The sequence below is a fragment of the Balaenoptera physalus genome (genome assembly GCF_965194825.1).
Source record: "Balaenoptera physalus genome assembly, chromosome: 6".
In the NCBI taxonomy this organism is placed as follows: Eukaryota; Metazoa; Chordata; class Mammalia; order Artiodactyla; family Balaenopteridae; genus Balaenoptera; species Balaenoptera physalus.
Window position 1 is genome coordinate 119,661,772 of NC_138885.1, and position 15,566 is coordinate 119,677,337.

Genomic DNA, 15,566 nt, shown 5'->3' on the forward strand with positions numbered 1-15,566 from the left:
TTCTTCCTTTAAAATCCAGTCTTTCTCTTTAACTGAAACATTTAGTGTATTTATATTTAATGTCATTACTGATTTAGGTTAATAACTCAAAATCTTTGTCTACTAATTCTATCATATGTGTCATTTCTGAGTATTTTTTAATTTTTCTCTTCTTATGAGTTGTATTTTCCTGTTTGTTTGTAAGTTCAGTAATATTTTCTCGGATGTCAGACATTGTGAATTTTATCTTGTGGGGTGCTGTGTATTTTTTATTTCTATAAACATTCTCAAATTTTGTTCTGGGATGTAGTTAGGTTACCTGGAAACAGTTTGATCTTTTTCGATCTTGCTTTTAAGGTTTGTCATGTGGGAAAAGAGCAGCAATTCGTCTAGGGATAGTTTTTCCTCACTAATGAGGCGAGACCTTTCTTAGGCATTCAAATTGCTGCTATTAGGAACAGGAACTATGCCTGGCTTTATGTATACTCCAAGTATTATTCCCTTAGATCCTTTTGGGTGGTTCTTTCCCTGGCCTTGACTAGTTTCCTCACCTGCATATGCTGCTCAGCACTCAAAATGAATACTCAAGGGGACCCTCTGCAGATCTCTGCAATTCCTTCTCTGTGCAGCTTTCCCCTCTGGTACTCTGCTCTGTGAATTCTAGCCGCCCTTGGCCTCCCTGGACTCCTAGCTCCACTTCTTCAACTCAGGAAGAGCACAGGGCTGGCTCTGCATGGTTCCCCCTCCTCGTGTAGCAACCTGGAAACTTTCACTAGGAAGCAAGCTGAGGCAGTTCATAAGCTTAATTTGTTTCCCATCTCTCAGGGATCACTGTCCTTCACTGACTCATGTCCAATGTCTCGAGATCCATTGTTTCATACAGTTTGTCCAGGTTCTTAGTTGTTTCATGAAGGAGGGTAATCTGGTCCTTGTTATTCCATCTTGGCCAGAAGTGGAAGTCATCTTTAACTTTTTAATATGTCTATGTTAACTGTGGCCTCCTCTCAAACAAAAAACGAACTTAAAATGTTTTAATTTCCCTGTACTTTCTTTTCTCCACCCCTTTATTTCTTATTGTATAATATTTTATTAATTTTTTTGTTTTTAATTCTATCATCATCATTTTATAAAAACTATCAAAATGTATTTAGATGCATGGAATAAGCCAAGCCTGGAAGAACATTAGTAACAGTAGTTGCCTCTTGAAAGAAAATGAACAAGTAGGAGTTTGGAGAGATTTATTTTTCACTGTATGCACCCTGCAACTTTTGAAGTTTCTACCATACGCCCTTATTACTTATACAAAAGAATAAATTTTAAAGGTATTTAATTTTTAAATATGCTTAACATTTTTTTTGCTCACTGATTTTTCTTACTTCTACTCCTTTTGTTCACTTTTCTTCTTGCTAAATAAATTCTGTCTTTGCATATCTAAAAACGGCAATTTTTTAGAAGTTGTTTTCATTTGAATGTAATAAACATGTCAGTTTTTTTTTTGGCTGCACAGAGCAGCATGTGGAACTTCCCTGACCAGTGATTGAACCTGTGCCCCCTGCATTGGAAGCACGGAGTCTTTTTTTTTAAATTAATTAATTTACTTATTTTATTTTTGGCTGCCTTGAGTCTTCGCTGCTGCGTGCAGGCTTTCTCTAGTGTGGCGAGCGGGGGCTACTCTTCGTTGTGGTGCACCGGCTTCTCATTGCGGTGGCTTCTCTTGTTGAGGAGCACGGGCTCTAGGCATGCGGGCTTCAGTAGTTGGAAGCAAGGAGTCTTAACCACTGGACCACCAGGGAAGTTCTGTCTGAATTCTTGAATTAAAATTTAGCTGGATACGGAATTCTTTGATATTATTACTCCAGTGTCTTCTGTTCCTATTGTTGCTAATGTCAGTTTTCCTTTTATAGATGATATTTTTCTTTCTCTTAGCTTTTAAAATTTCTTTACCCATCATCTTCTACAATGTGGATTTAAAAAAAATATATTGGCTGTTTGGCATTTGTTGAGGCATTTCAATGTGGACTGCCATCATTTTCATCCTTTCTTTCTTTGACAAATTCCTTGCCTTTATTCTCCTTAGTCTTTTTCTTTTTTTTCCAAAATGCTATTAAGACATGGAGGGTAGACCAAGGAGCCCAACATAATTCTCTTAATTTCATTTACATTTACCATCTCCTCTCTGTACTACATCCCATGATCATGCATTTTTGATGTGTTTAGTAGCTGTATCAGTATGGACCTCTAACCTGCATAGGACTTTATATCAGGGGTTCAGAATTCAGCAGATGCCAATCATTGCAATTCCCATTTTTGGGTATTTGCTCTCTGTTTAGGGAGCATCAGGCAAGCAGCATATTTATGGTTCCAAACTCAGGTAGTTATACAGAAGTGTTGTGCCTTGGTTTACTAGCACAGAGAACAGTTCTAGATACCCAGCTTCATGTAGCTTCATATAAGAAACCAAATTCTAGGGCTTCCCTGGTGGCGCAGTGGTTAAGAATCTGCCTGCCAATGCAGGGGACATGGGTTCGAGCCCTCGTCCGGGAAGATCCCATATGCTGCAGAGCAACTAAGCCCGGGCGCCACAACTACTGAGCCTGCACTCTAGGGCCCGCGAGCCACAGCTACTGATCCCGCACACCACAACTACTGAAGCCTGTGTGCCTAGAGCCCGTGCTCCACAACAAGAGAAGCCACCGCAGTAAGAAGCCCGTCGACACAATTAGAGAAAGCCCGCGCGCAGCAATGAAGACTCAACACAGCCAAAAATAAATAAATTAAATAAATAAAAAATTTTAAAAAAAGAAAAAAAAAGAAACCAAATTCTAGTCTGGGGTCATGTTCAGTTCCCAATCTCATGTTGGTTTTTTTTTTTTTTTAAGTTATTTATTTATTTATTTATTTTTGGCTGTGTTGGGTCTTCGTTTCTGTGTGAGGGCTTTCTCCAGTTGCGGCAAGCGGGGGCCACTCTTCATCGCGGTGCACGGGCCTCTCACTATCGCGGCCTCTCTCGTTGCGGAGCACAGGCTCCAGACGCGCAGGCTCAGTAACTGTGGCTCACGGGCCCAGTTGCTCCGCGGCATGTGGGATCCTCCCAGACCAGGGCTCGAACCCGTGTCCCCCTGCATTGGCAAGCAGACTCTCAACCACTGCGCCACCAGGGAAGCCCCCTCATGTTGGTTTTGAAGACCCAGCCCTAAATAACTGACTCCAGTCTGCGTTTTGTAAGTGCTTTATGGCTTCAGCCTTTACTCAGTATTAGTTTGCTCACCAATCTGGAAATTTTCACCTTATCCTTGAATGCAGCTTTGCATTAAAAGAAATTTTTATTTCCTCAATCATTCCTAGGTGCAATGAATATGCTCATTCTATTATTTTGAGAAGAAATTTGTATTGTATTTAATAAATCACTTGAAAACCAAATTTAGTTCTTTTTCTTTTCAACTTAGATTCCTTTAAGATTCTTCTAATAAGCAGAAATATGTCAAGCTTCCTCTGCCTTAAATTCAAATAACTTAGTTACCACTGCTGTCATGAAGTGCTTGACAGATACCACACAAGGCTGAATATACCTAAATATACAATATCAAATTCTTTAATTCGCCTTAATCATTTAATACAAACAATCCAGATATCTTTACCACTTTGAATTAAATTCTAGTAAAAAACAAAATATGACTTAATAGGTCATTACACATCGTATCTATTATACACCATTACCCTCACTTTTTATCATTATCATTGCCCCTCTGTGCAGCATTCCATGATCACACCTCTTGACAAGCGCTTAGCAGCTGCCTTACACATTCATACCCGATAAAACTCGAAAAATTTAATCTATATCTCTAGAATCAGCAATTAAATTTCTGACTAGCCTTTTCCAGTTAAAGATACCCACTAATGTGAAACTTTTGCTTTTTAAAGAAAATGCCTTAACTTTTGGTAGGTAGCTTAACAAATACACAGGCAACAAAGGCAATTTTAAAATGCCGCAAAGGACAGATCATATGTTCATCACTTGGAACGATGGAAAATACACCAGTCTAGTATCTGATCACACTGCCAGTCACAACCTGTGGCCTCAGTACAAATCTTCCTATACATTAGTTTATTCTTGTGTTGAAAAACATAAAAAATAAGAGTCTGAACTAAAACATTTCTAGAGTACTTTCTAACTAAAATGTCATGAATCTATAATTCTCATCAATTTTGTTATTTTAAATTAGGGTATTCATTTAGAGCACAATGCACAGCCCATTCCATCATTTAATATTCTGAAGAAGAAAGCTCTTCAAGTTCTTCAAAAGGCATATAACCAATGCATACCTGTCTAGGTTAGTGCTGCCAGGAGAGTAGTCCTTGGATGCAGCTCTGCTGCCATAAAAAGATGATGACTGCAAAGGTAAAAGCCCTAAAAAATGAACAGACACAGGAAACGTTTAATTCCTAAATCAACCATTCAAGTTCATTTAATAATAAAATTATGCATTGGGCCTGTTTATATTTAAACTCTTTTTTCCCCCTTCTTTTCATCAAAATAATACATATATACGCATGTTAAAAGATCAAACACTGTGGAAAACATTATAACAGGTTATAAAAGAATACTCTCCAGCCCTAAAGCTCCACAAATTTTGCTTCCAATTTCTAACCATTTTTTGAAACTTAGTTTTTCTGATTTCCTCCATAACATTACATAATGTTTCTATAATTTCTTGATTTATTCATTTTTAAACAATATCAGCTGACTCCCTTTTTGAAAAATTAGAAATAATTTCTTATTTACATCACCCCTACTCTTGTTCTCCTCTCTCCAACCAATTACCAGTTGTGTTATTTTGTTTTATTTATTTATTTTTTGGCCGTGCCACGCGGCTTGCAGGACCTTAGTTCCCTGACCAGGGACTGAACCTGGGCCCACGGCAGTAAAAGTGCCGAGTCCTAACCACTGGACTGCCAGGGAACTCCCCATCAGTTGTGTTATTTTAGTTCTACTGATTAACTTTGCAACTTTAACACACTTAAACTTTCTACATTTTGTTCCACTTTTAATCACTTGGCCATTTACTTCCTTCTCTCTCTCCTCTTCTACATCAACTTTTGTAAGATGTACCTTAACTTCAACAGTATTAAGGATTATTACGTCTTTAAGTAGTTAAGTTTTCTAACTATAGGTTGATTGCAAAAGCTGAAAACCAGTAAGTGGAGTTTACATAATGTATTATTATTTCAGAGGTAAGAATTATACTAGAGATACTTCTTTCTGTAGGAGTCCAATGTTACAACTCTGAACCACTAAAAGGAGACCGTTCCTAGAGTCCTGATCAAATGAATTCTCGTAAACTCCCAAACTGTCAAAATCATGCCGTATTTTAGCTTGCTTCAACTTAATTTCAAGTTGAACACAGTATTCAAATCAATACCAGATACTTGAATCTTTAAGGAGTTTAGAGGATCAGAGAGATATGTTAAGTATAGCAAACACTAATAAAAATTCAGGGACAGTCTAACTTTTAGTTTTTGTAAAAACAAGGAACAAGTGAGCTTAAACAACTGCTTCAGGCAATAATTTCAAGATCTTCTGGAACTTCTAATAAGTAGCAACACTGATGAACTTTAACTTCAACGACTTTAACTCCCTGGATTCATTCCATGGTCCAGGTACTTTGACAATGAAATAATTTAATTCTAGGTAGTTAAACAGGGGAAAAGGCAAAGCTTAAATTCCTTGCAAGCAAAATAAAAATTCCCTTATAGCTCTAATATTTAAAAAAATATTTTAGCCAAGTACTAGATACAAATTGGTACCTGATAACTAGTACTGAATTACACAGTATTCCTGAATAATGTAGAGAAATATGCCCCAGTTTAGGTTTCTATTTCTAGTCTAATACAATCCATCATACAATAAATGAGTATCTTATACAAAGACCAAATACTTACCTGATGTCCTATTCTCTTCTGACTGTTTCAAACTCAGCTGCTTCTCTCTACTGCTGGTTAAATACTTTCTTGAGGGATCTGTCATAGCCTTGTTGTTCCTACAGTTAATAATTTAATTCAAATATATATATGTATAAAGATACAATTCTTAATTTTAAATAGTTGTCATTAAAAATTTACATTTCAATTGCCGAATTCATTGATTTGCTTGGAAGTTAGGCTACAAGGTGTCAAAGCCTTAAGCAAATGAGGATCATAAAAAGTGGGATTTATCCCAGGGATGCAAGGATTCTTCAATATACGCAAACCAATCAATGTGATACACCATATTAACAAATTGAAGAAGAAAAACCATATGATCATCTTAATAGATGCAGAAAAGCTTTTGACAAAATTTAACACCCATTTATGATAAAAACTCTCCAGAAAGTGGGCATAGAGGGAAACTACCTCAACATAATAAAGGCCAAATATGACAAACCCACAGCAAACATCATTCTCAATGGTGAAAAACTGAAAGCATTTCCTCTAAGATCAGGAACGAGACTAGGATGTCCACTCTCGCCACTATTATTCAACATAGTTCTGGAAGTCCTAGCCATGGCAATCAGAGAAGAAAAAGAAATAAAAGGAATACAAATTGGAAAAGAAGAAGTAAAACTGTCACTGTTTTCAGATGACATGATACTATACACAGAGAATCCTAAAACTGCCACCAGAAAACTGCTAGAGCTAATTAATGAATATGGTAACGTTGCAGGATACAAAATGAATGCACAGAAATCTCTTGCATTCCTATACACTAATGATGAAAAATCTGAAAGAGAAATTATGGAAACACTCCCATTTACCACTGCAACAAAAAGAATAAAATACCTAGGAATAAACCTACCTAGGGAGACAAAGACCTGTATGCAGAAAACTATAAGACACTGATGAAAGAAATTAAAGATGATACCAACAGATGGAGAGATATACCATGTTCTTGGATTGGAAGAATCAACATTGTGAAAATGACTATATTACCCAAAGCAATCTACAGATTCAATGCAATCCCTATCAAATTACCAATGGTATTTTTTACGGAACTAGAACAAATCATCTTAAAATTTGTATGGAGACACAAAAGACCCTGAATAGCCAAAGCAGTCTTTTTTTTTTTTTTTTTTTTTTTAAATTAGGTAACAGTGCTTTTTTTTTTTTAATATTACTTTATTTATTTATTTATTTTTATTTTATGTCTGTGTTGGGTCTTCGTTTCTGTGCGAGAGTTTTCTCTAGTTGCGGCAAGTGGGGGCCGCTCTTCATCGCGGTGCGCGGGCCTCTCACCATCGTGGCCTCTCTTGTTGCGGAGCACAGGCTCCAGACGCGCAGGCTCAGCAATTGTGGCTCACGGGCCTAGTTGATCCGCGGCATGTGGGATCTTCCCAGACCAGGGCTCGAACCCGTGTCCCCTGCATTGGCAGGCAGATTTCCAACCACTGCGCCATCAGGGAAGCCCCACCAAAGCAGTCTTGAGGGAAAAAAACAGAGCTGGAGGAATCAGACTCCCTGACTTCAGACTATACTACAAAGCTACAGTAATCAAGACAATATGGTACTGGCACAAAAACAGAAACATAGATCAATGGAACAAGATAGAAAGCCCAGAGATAAACCCACGCACCTATGGTCAACTAATCTATGACAAAGGAGGCAAAGATATACAATGGAGAAAAGACAGTCTCTTCAATAAGTGGTGCTGGGAAAACTGGACAGCTACATGGAAAAGAATGAAATTAGAATACTCCCTAACACCATACACAAAAATAAACTCAAAATGGATTAGAGACCTAAATGTAAGACGGGACACTATAAAACTCTTAGAGGAAAACATAGGAAGAACACTCTTTGACATAAATCACAGCAAGATCTTTTTTGATCCACCTCCTAGAGTAATGGAAATAAAAACAAAAATAAACAAATGGGACCTAATGAAACTTCAAAGCTCTTGCACAGCAAAGGAACCATAAACGAAGACGAAAAGACAACCCTCAGAATGGGAGAAAATATTTGCAAACGAATCAAAGGACAAAGGATTCATCTCCAAAATATATAAACAGCTCATTCAGCTCAATATTAAAGAAACAAACACCCCAATCCAAAAATGGGCAGAAGACCTCAATAGACATTTCTCCAAAGAAGACATACAGATGGCCACAAAGCACATGAAAAGATGCTCAACATCACTAATTATTAGAGAAATGCATATCAAAACTACAATGAGGTATCACCTCACACCAGTTAGAATGGACATCATCAGAAAATCTACAAACAACAAATGCTGGAGAGGGTGTGGAGAAAAGGGAACCCTCTTGCACTGTTGGTGGGAATGTAAATTGATACAGCCACTATGGAGAACAATATGGAGGTTTCTTAAAAAACTAAAAATAGAATTACCATATGACCCAGCAATCCCACTACTGGGCATATACCCAGAGAAAACCGTAATTCAAAAAGACACATGCACCCGAATGTTCATTGCAGCACTATTTACAATAGCCAGGTCATGGAAGCAACCTAAATGCCCAACAACAGACGAATGGATAAAGAAGTTGTGGTACATATATACAATGGAATATTACTCAGCCATAAAAAGGAACGAAATTGAGTCATTTGTTGAGACGTGGATGGACCCAGAGGCTGTCATACAGAGTGAAGTAAGTCAGAAAGAGAAAAACAAATATCGTATATTAACGCATGTATGTGGAACCTAGAAAAATGGTACAGATGAGCCGGTTTGCAGGGCAGAAGTTGAGACAGATGTAGAGAACAGACATATGGACACCAAGTGGGGAAAACTGTGGTGGGTTGGGGATGGTGGTGTGCTGAATTGGGCGACTGGGATTGACATGTATACACTGATGTGTATAAAATTGATGACTAATAAGAACCTGCAGTATAAAAAAACAAACAAACAAAACAACTAATACTAAACTTTCATTGGGTTATTTGTATGGAAATATGTTAATATAAATGTTTCAGATATTACATGAAATTTCTAAAAATCTTATACGTTCTGGTATAATGTTATAAGTCATAATCCTAGTTATTACTTTAAAATGTATATCTCAGAAATAACTAATTTTCTTGTCAACTGCATTATGAACTTTCATCAAATCTTTAACCGTGGTCATTTTTAAGTCTTTTGTCATTTACAGACAGTTCTGGATGTACTCTGATGCTTTTGCAAATACGTTCCTATAAAAGGGTTTCATCTTCAAGAAATTCATGGAAAAGACTCTGACAAGTACAGGTTTCTGGTAACTGACTGTACTGCTGAACTGAATGAATAAGCATTTTCAGAACTCTAATGAAAAACTGATGAACTCATAGAAGTGCTAACAAAAGATCAAGATGAAAAAAAAGATTAATTACATGGGACTGAGTGAACTGATGAGGATGAGTATAATTTTTGTGACTTTCTGTTTGAATTAAAAAAAAAAAAAATCCCACAAGGACTCAGAGGCAAAGAATATACAAATCAATTTTCACTGCAAAGTAAAGGAGCTGTTACAGTGGAGGATTACTGGACTGAATGTCAATATTATGACATAGTATGAGTGTGTTTCATGTTTGGTAATTGCAATCATTGTTGCTTTTGTTGTGGTCACCCATGTACAATGCTTGGTGTCAGTCTATTTATCTCTTGTAAAAATAAAATACAGTGTGTGTGTGTGTGAAAAAAAAAAAAAAATTCTCCCCCCAGAAAGATTTTAAAATATATTTTACCAGCTCTTCTAGTTGTTCTCAAAAAAAAAAAAAAAAAAAACTTTCATTACCTAGTCAAAAGCCAATTTAATCCATAACCCTGGTAATTAGGCAAAAATGAAGGAGTATTTTCTTTATACAAAAGTCAAAGCAGAGACAGCAATATTATATAGGTTTTCTTAGCCAAAAGCAAGGCCAGATAAAATGATTCAGCTACTAAGACCAAAAGAATCAATAAAGAACTAGCTAAAAAAATTAAAATTAAAAAAAATTTTAAATAAATAAAATTTTAAAAAAAGTAAACTATTCAAGCTTGATACTAAATAGGTTTAAAAAGTAAAACAGGACTTCCCTGGTGGCACATTGGTTAGGAATCCGCCTGCCAACACAGGGGACAGGGGTTCAATCCCTGGTCCAGGAAGATCCCACATGCCACAGAGCAACTAAGCCCGTGTGCCACAACTACTGAAGCCCACATGCCTAGAGCCCGTGCACTGCAAGAAAGAGTAGCCCCCGCTCAACGCAACTAGAGAAAGCCTGCGCGCAGCAACGAAGACCCAACGCAGCCAAAAATAAATAAATAAATAAATTTATATATATATATATATTTTTTTTTATATATATATATATTTTTTATATATATATTTTTTATATATATAAAAAAAGTAAAACAAAATCCAAAATGTTCTTATAGTTTATGTAATTTGAAATACTATTTACTAAATGTCAACATTTCAATTCATAGTGATTAAACAATTTTAAGTTCATGAACACAAAATTAAAATTTCTTAAGCCCCCTTTCCCCCCTCTATTATTCCCAAATACCTGGACCTATATTAAGTAGAGTGGGTCCATTCAGAAACATGCTCATGCTTTGATTAGAAGTGCTAATTTTAGGAGAACCATCATGAATAAAGCCTGTAAGCAGACAATGTAGACGCTCCACCCAGATTCCCTCTGGCCCCATTTTTGTGTCCTCTCGTCCACACCAATTTAGGTATTTTTTGTTTGTTTTCAATTTTTTTTTATATTGGAGTATAGTTGATTAACAATGGTGCGTTACTTTCAGGTGTACTGCAAAGTGATTCAGTTATACATATACGCATATCTATTCTTTTTCAAGTTCTTCAATTTAGGTTTTTTTTTTTTTAATTTGTTGATAGCCTGTACCTAGGGTTCTTCACAGGATTGCCCTCAAGCTACTAGAGAGACTTTGCCTGCACTCTCAGAGAGTCACAAGTAAGGTCAGGTGCTAAAGTATAGAAGCCCAGCTCCCTTGCCTTGGATTAGAACAGTTTTAAGGTGAAATTTATGTAACAGATTTTTCTCTCTGGGATTAGGATGAAGCCTAACCTCTGCATTTTCCTGCTCAGAGATCAGATTTCTGTCTGAGATCACACTCATTCTTTGTTTCTTGCACTTCAATATCTTACTTCCCCACTCCCTTCCTGGGTATCCCCTGGGAATAATTCCTAAATAAATCACTTGCACACTACTCTCCATTTCAGGGTTTGTTTCTGGGGAACTTGATCTACAACCATTAGTGCTAGAAATGGGTCTAGGAAGCATACTCTCTAAGGACAGGATTCTGGAATTGGATTGATTGTTTGGCAATGGCAACAGAAATTCCATTCCTGGTGGTAAAATTTTTGGTATCCTATAGTGTTACACCACCAAGATTTTTCATATGTAGTGAACTCGACTTGGATAAAGTAGAAGAGAATATGGCTCATGCCATCTCTCCAGCATTTGAAAAATGTGGTAGAATGCACAATGGATCTTGTTAGGGTTATAGAAATGTTCTAAAACTGGATTATGCTGATAGTTGCACAACTCAATAAATTTACCAAAAATACAGAATTATACATTTAAGACAGGTGAATTTTATGGTGTGTAAACTGTACCTCAATAAAGCTGTTTAAAAAATGTCCCAAATTATTCCCTTCCTTGTACCTAAGTCCCCTATTAAGAAATGCAATCTATTTCCCCATCCCTTAATGAGGCTGGCCTTGTGATTTCCTTCTCCCAAAAGAATGTGACAGACATAACAGCACATAAGTCCTGATGCTAAGGCTAAAGGCACCCTACAAATTTCCACTCACTCTCTTGGAACCCTACCACTGCTTTGTGAATAATTCACCTGGTAACCTGCCAGGTGACAAAAGAAAACATGGCCAATCTCCCTCATCACCCCAACCACTAGACAGCCAATGGCCAGTCATACAAGTAATGCCACCTTGGACCAGCCAACCTCTAGCCAACCTACCAACTGACCATGGATGCATGAGAAAATGAGAGAATCCAGCCACAACTGGCCAAGCCAGACCCAGATAAACAGAACCACTCAAGTGACCACTGACCCATAAGCGATAATAGTTACTATTTTAAGTATATTGTTATACAACACTAGATAGCTGATACAGTGATATGGGGTAAATAATAATCATAAAGACTATGGGTCATCAAGGGACTATGCAACCACAGCAAGCCATCATGAGCTGGGTGCTATCATACCCACGAAGCTGTAAGATCAGGAAGATACAGCAGTAATCCATCATAAAATGTGAGTGGTATATCCAAGTAAATAAGAATAGATAATGAGAACAGACTTATGAGCATTCCAGTGACCAGCTGGAAGAAGAGGGAAAAAACCTGTGCCTGGTTCATGGATGGATCATCTTGGTACATTGGTACAAGCTGAAAATGAACTGTTGCTGCACTGTAGCCCCACTAAGGGACTGCCCCGGAACACAGGAGTAAGACAAAATCCTACACTGTGCAGAGTTTGAGAAATGCACCTCTTTATCCACTTTGTGTGGAGAGAAAAGTGGGTCAGTGGACCCCTGGATGGTGGCAAATGGTTTGGATGGATGGTCAGGGGCCTGGAAAGAATAAGACTGGAAGATCAGGGAGAAATGATTTATGGAAGAGGTTTATGGATAGTCATATAGAAGTATGTACAAAGGGTGAAGATCTGTTTCACATGTTAATGCTCACCAGAGAACTCCACTGAAGAGACATTAAGTCTCTTAATGTCTCCACTTAAGAAACAACCACGCAGGGTAACTTGTCCAGTAGCTGCCATTCAATCTCTGTACTCAGCCATCCAAGTACTTCCACAAAAGGGCCCATGAATAACAGCCATGGTGGCAGAGATAAAAGCTCTGAATGCACCCTACAATAGGGGCTCCCCTTCAATAAGGCTGGTTTAGCTACTGATGCTGCTGAATGTCCAACTGGTCAGCAGCAGAGGCTGATCCCCAGCCCGTGATTGAGTACTATCATTTAAGGAAACTAACCAGTCATTTGGTGATAAGTTGATTACATTAGACACCTTCCATCCCAGAACGGGTAGCAATTAATTCTGGTTGGGATTGGCATATATTTTAGGTTTGCTTTTGCCTTTCCTGCCCACAGTGCCTTGGCTGCATTGCTCTCTGAGGGCTCATAAGAGTATATGATTTATTAACATGAAATCTCACATAACACCATCCTGGAACGAGAAACCCACTTTATACAAAAGAAAAGGAGGTACAATAAGGGCATATGACCAAAGGCTCCACTGGTCCTACCACACCATATTACCTCAAAGCTGATGGCCAATAGCCCTTAAAGGTGCTTAGAGACGATCTCATTAGGAACTGGGTGCCCTTCAAGACACAATATATAGCACAAACCAACAAGCCATTACATTTATAGAGAATACATGGGTCTGGAAGCAAAAAGCAGAAGTAGGAATGCCCCCACTAAGTATCACTCTTGATAACACTCTTGTGCTTCTTGTCCCCTCAATTTAGATTCTGTGGGTCCTGGTTTCCAGAGTGGGGACATTTTCACTGGGGGGACAGGAAGAGTCCCATTTAATCTAAAGCTATGGCTGCTACCTACTCATTTTGGGCTTCTCATGCTGGCAGATCAACAGGCAAAGAAAGGAGTTACCATACTGTAACTGACTTTGATTATTATAAGCGGGCAGGGTTGCTGCTATATAATGAGGGCAGGAAGAATATGTTTGGAATAAAGGAAATTGACCAGGGAATCCTTAGTGCTCTCATGCTCAGTTTTAACTCTGAATGGGCAATTACAGCAATCACAGCCTGAGAAGTACACAGTGACCAGGGGCTCAGATCCCTCAGAGAAGAAGATCTGTCATACCACCAGGCAAACCATTAAGACCAGAAGTGTTAGTGGAAAATGCAGTGAATCTAGAATGGATGGTAAAAGTAGATAATAATATCAGTTATAGCCTCAAGGCTATTTGTAGCAACAAAGACAAAAAGAACTGCAGCTCATCCCACTAACCCTCCTTTTTTTAATATTCTCACCCAGAAATTGAAAAGCATCAATGTGAAGAATCTATAATAAGATGGAATGAACTTAATAGTGATGCTCTATCAGAGCCCCCTCAGATCGCTGTTTATACTTCTCACACATCTAGACTATTATGTTTTCAACAGCCAGCACCTGCAGTTCTTCAGAAGACTGCCTTTGGGCTATTTCAAATATTTCACGCATCTAGGCAGAGCCAAAAGCCCCAAGACAGCTGTTAACCAAAAACAGTGCAGTATGGAAATATGAAAGCCCATCTTCCTTACTTCTAGTTGAAAGAAGCCCAGACCTCCTGCTGGATCAAGATGAGGCCCACTCTCTGTGGGACTTTTATCTAAGGTGACATCCTTAGTTGGCTTCCTCCCCTTCCCAGTCCTGCTTTCCTTACTCTGTTACTGGTCTCGCCTATGAGTACTTCCTTAATAAGGCATTTGCAAAAGTATATTCATCTAGAGCCTGCTTCTAGGAAGTCCAAACTTTAAAAAATTTAATTGTGATGGTATAAAAAGTATTACTAGCCCAGAACAAGGATTAGAAATTTAGGGTTCATCAGACAACTCAAAGTGGAACAACTGAGACTTCCCCAAAGTGTGGTGAATATGGTGGACTGGCATGCAAAGTCCATTACTACCACCTTTCAGTGTACCTCCCTGTTCTACAAAAGCCAGAAAGCTAAAAAACTACATTTCCAAGTTAGTGTTCAAGATTTAAGGTAAATTACATATACTTGTGCAAGATATGGGAAATGGAAATAGGGAGAGGTCATGTGTTCTGCTACTTCTGGTGGTTAACATCAACGTGGGGGTATCTGGTTTTCCTGTAGAGGATTTCCGCATTTGGCAGTGGCAGCACAGTTTTACAGATAACAGCTTTCATGCCAGCTTCCAATTCAGCTGTTCACTTCATGATAGCCAGAAGCATCTTTGGTGACCTGATCTGGGGCATGGCTCTCAAAATCATTCCTGAAAGCGTAACCTAGAGTCTACATTTTCAGCTTTCCTAATGATTCTGTAAGCCACTTAATGCTCTCTGTATGGAAATACCTTTGTGCGTAAACTAGCTAGAGTGAATTTTGTTCCCTACAACTGGACTCCAAATACACAAATTTTGTTACTAGAAGTGGGATGCTACCATAACAAACCTATAATATGCAGAACTAGCTCAGTAGGAAGGTAGAGGGTAAGAACACAGATATTACAGACTGGAAAGCTGGTGACTATTGTTATATTTCAGCAAAATATTTACAGAACTGTTATCTGTAATGTCTTGGGAGGCAGACCTCAAAGGAAAAGGTTGAGACAATTAAGAACACTGGTCTGTGTTAGCGCTTCTTACTGCTTACAGTGAGGTTCTATTCAAGACAGATAAATCTGGGCAAGAACTAGCCAGCTTGCAATCAAGGATGAAAAGGAATACATTTCTCTGTGCCAATGGCCTAGAATTAAAATTGTGTGGTAACTTGAGACCATATGGGACTAAAAAAATCCAACTGCTTCTAATTCTCAAATTGAGGCAATGATAAGAGGTAACTGGAGAAGCAGTTTTGTGAAAAACTGATGTTAATATTA

General features: G+C 38.0%; 1 protein-coding gene across 12 annotated transcripts in view; it reads right to left on the reverse strand.

Moving 5' to 3' along the window:
- The window catches only part of USP37 (ubiquitin specific peptidase 37), a 90,882-nt gene that overhangs the window by 52,016 nt on the left and 23,300 nt on the right, over nt 1–15,566 (reverse strand). For all 12 annotated transcript variants that reach the window (XM_082466091.1, XM_082466084.1, XM_082466086.1 and 9 more), the window contains 2 exons: nt 5,920–6,017; nt 4,303–4,387 (listed from right to left, as the gene is read on the reverse strand). In XM_082466091.1, the coding sequence (XP_082322217.1) occupies nt 4,303–4,387; nt 5,920–6,017 (183 nt within the window). The remainder of the gene's footprint in view (nt 1–4,302; nt 4,388–5,919; nt 6,018–15,566) is intronic.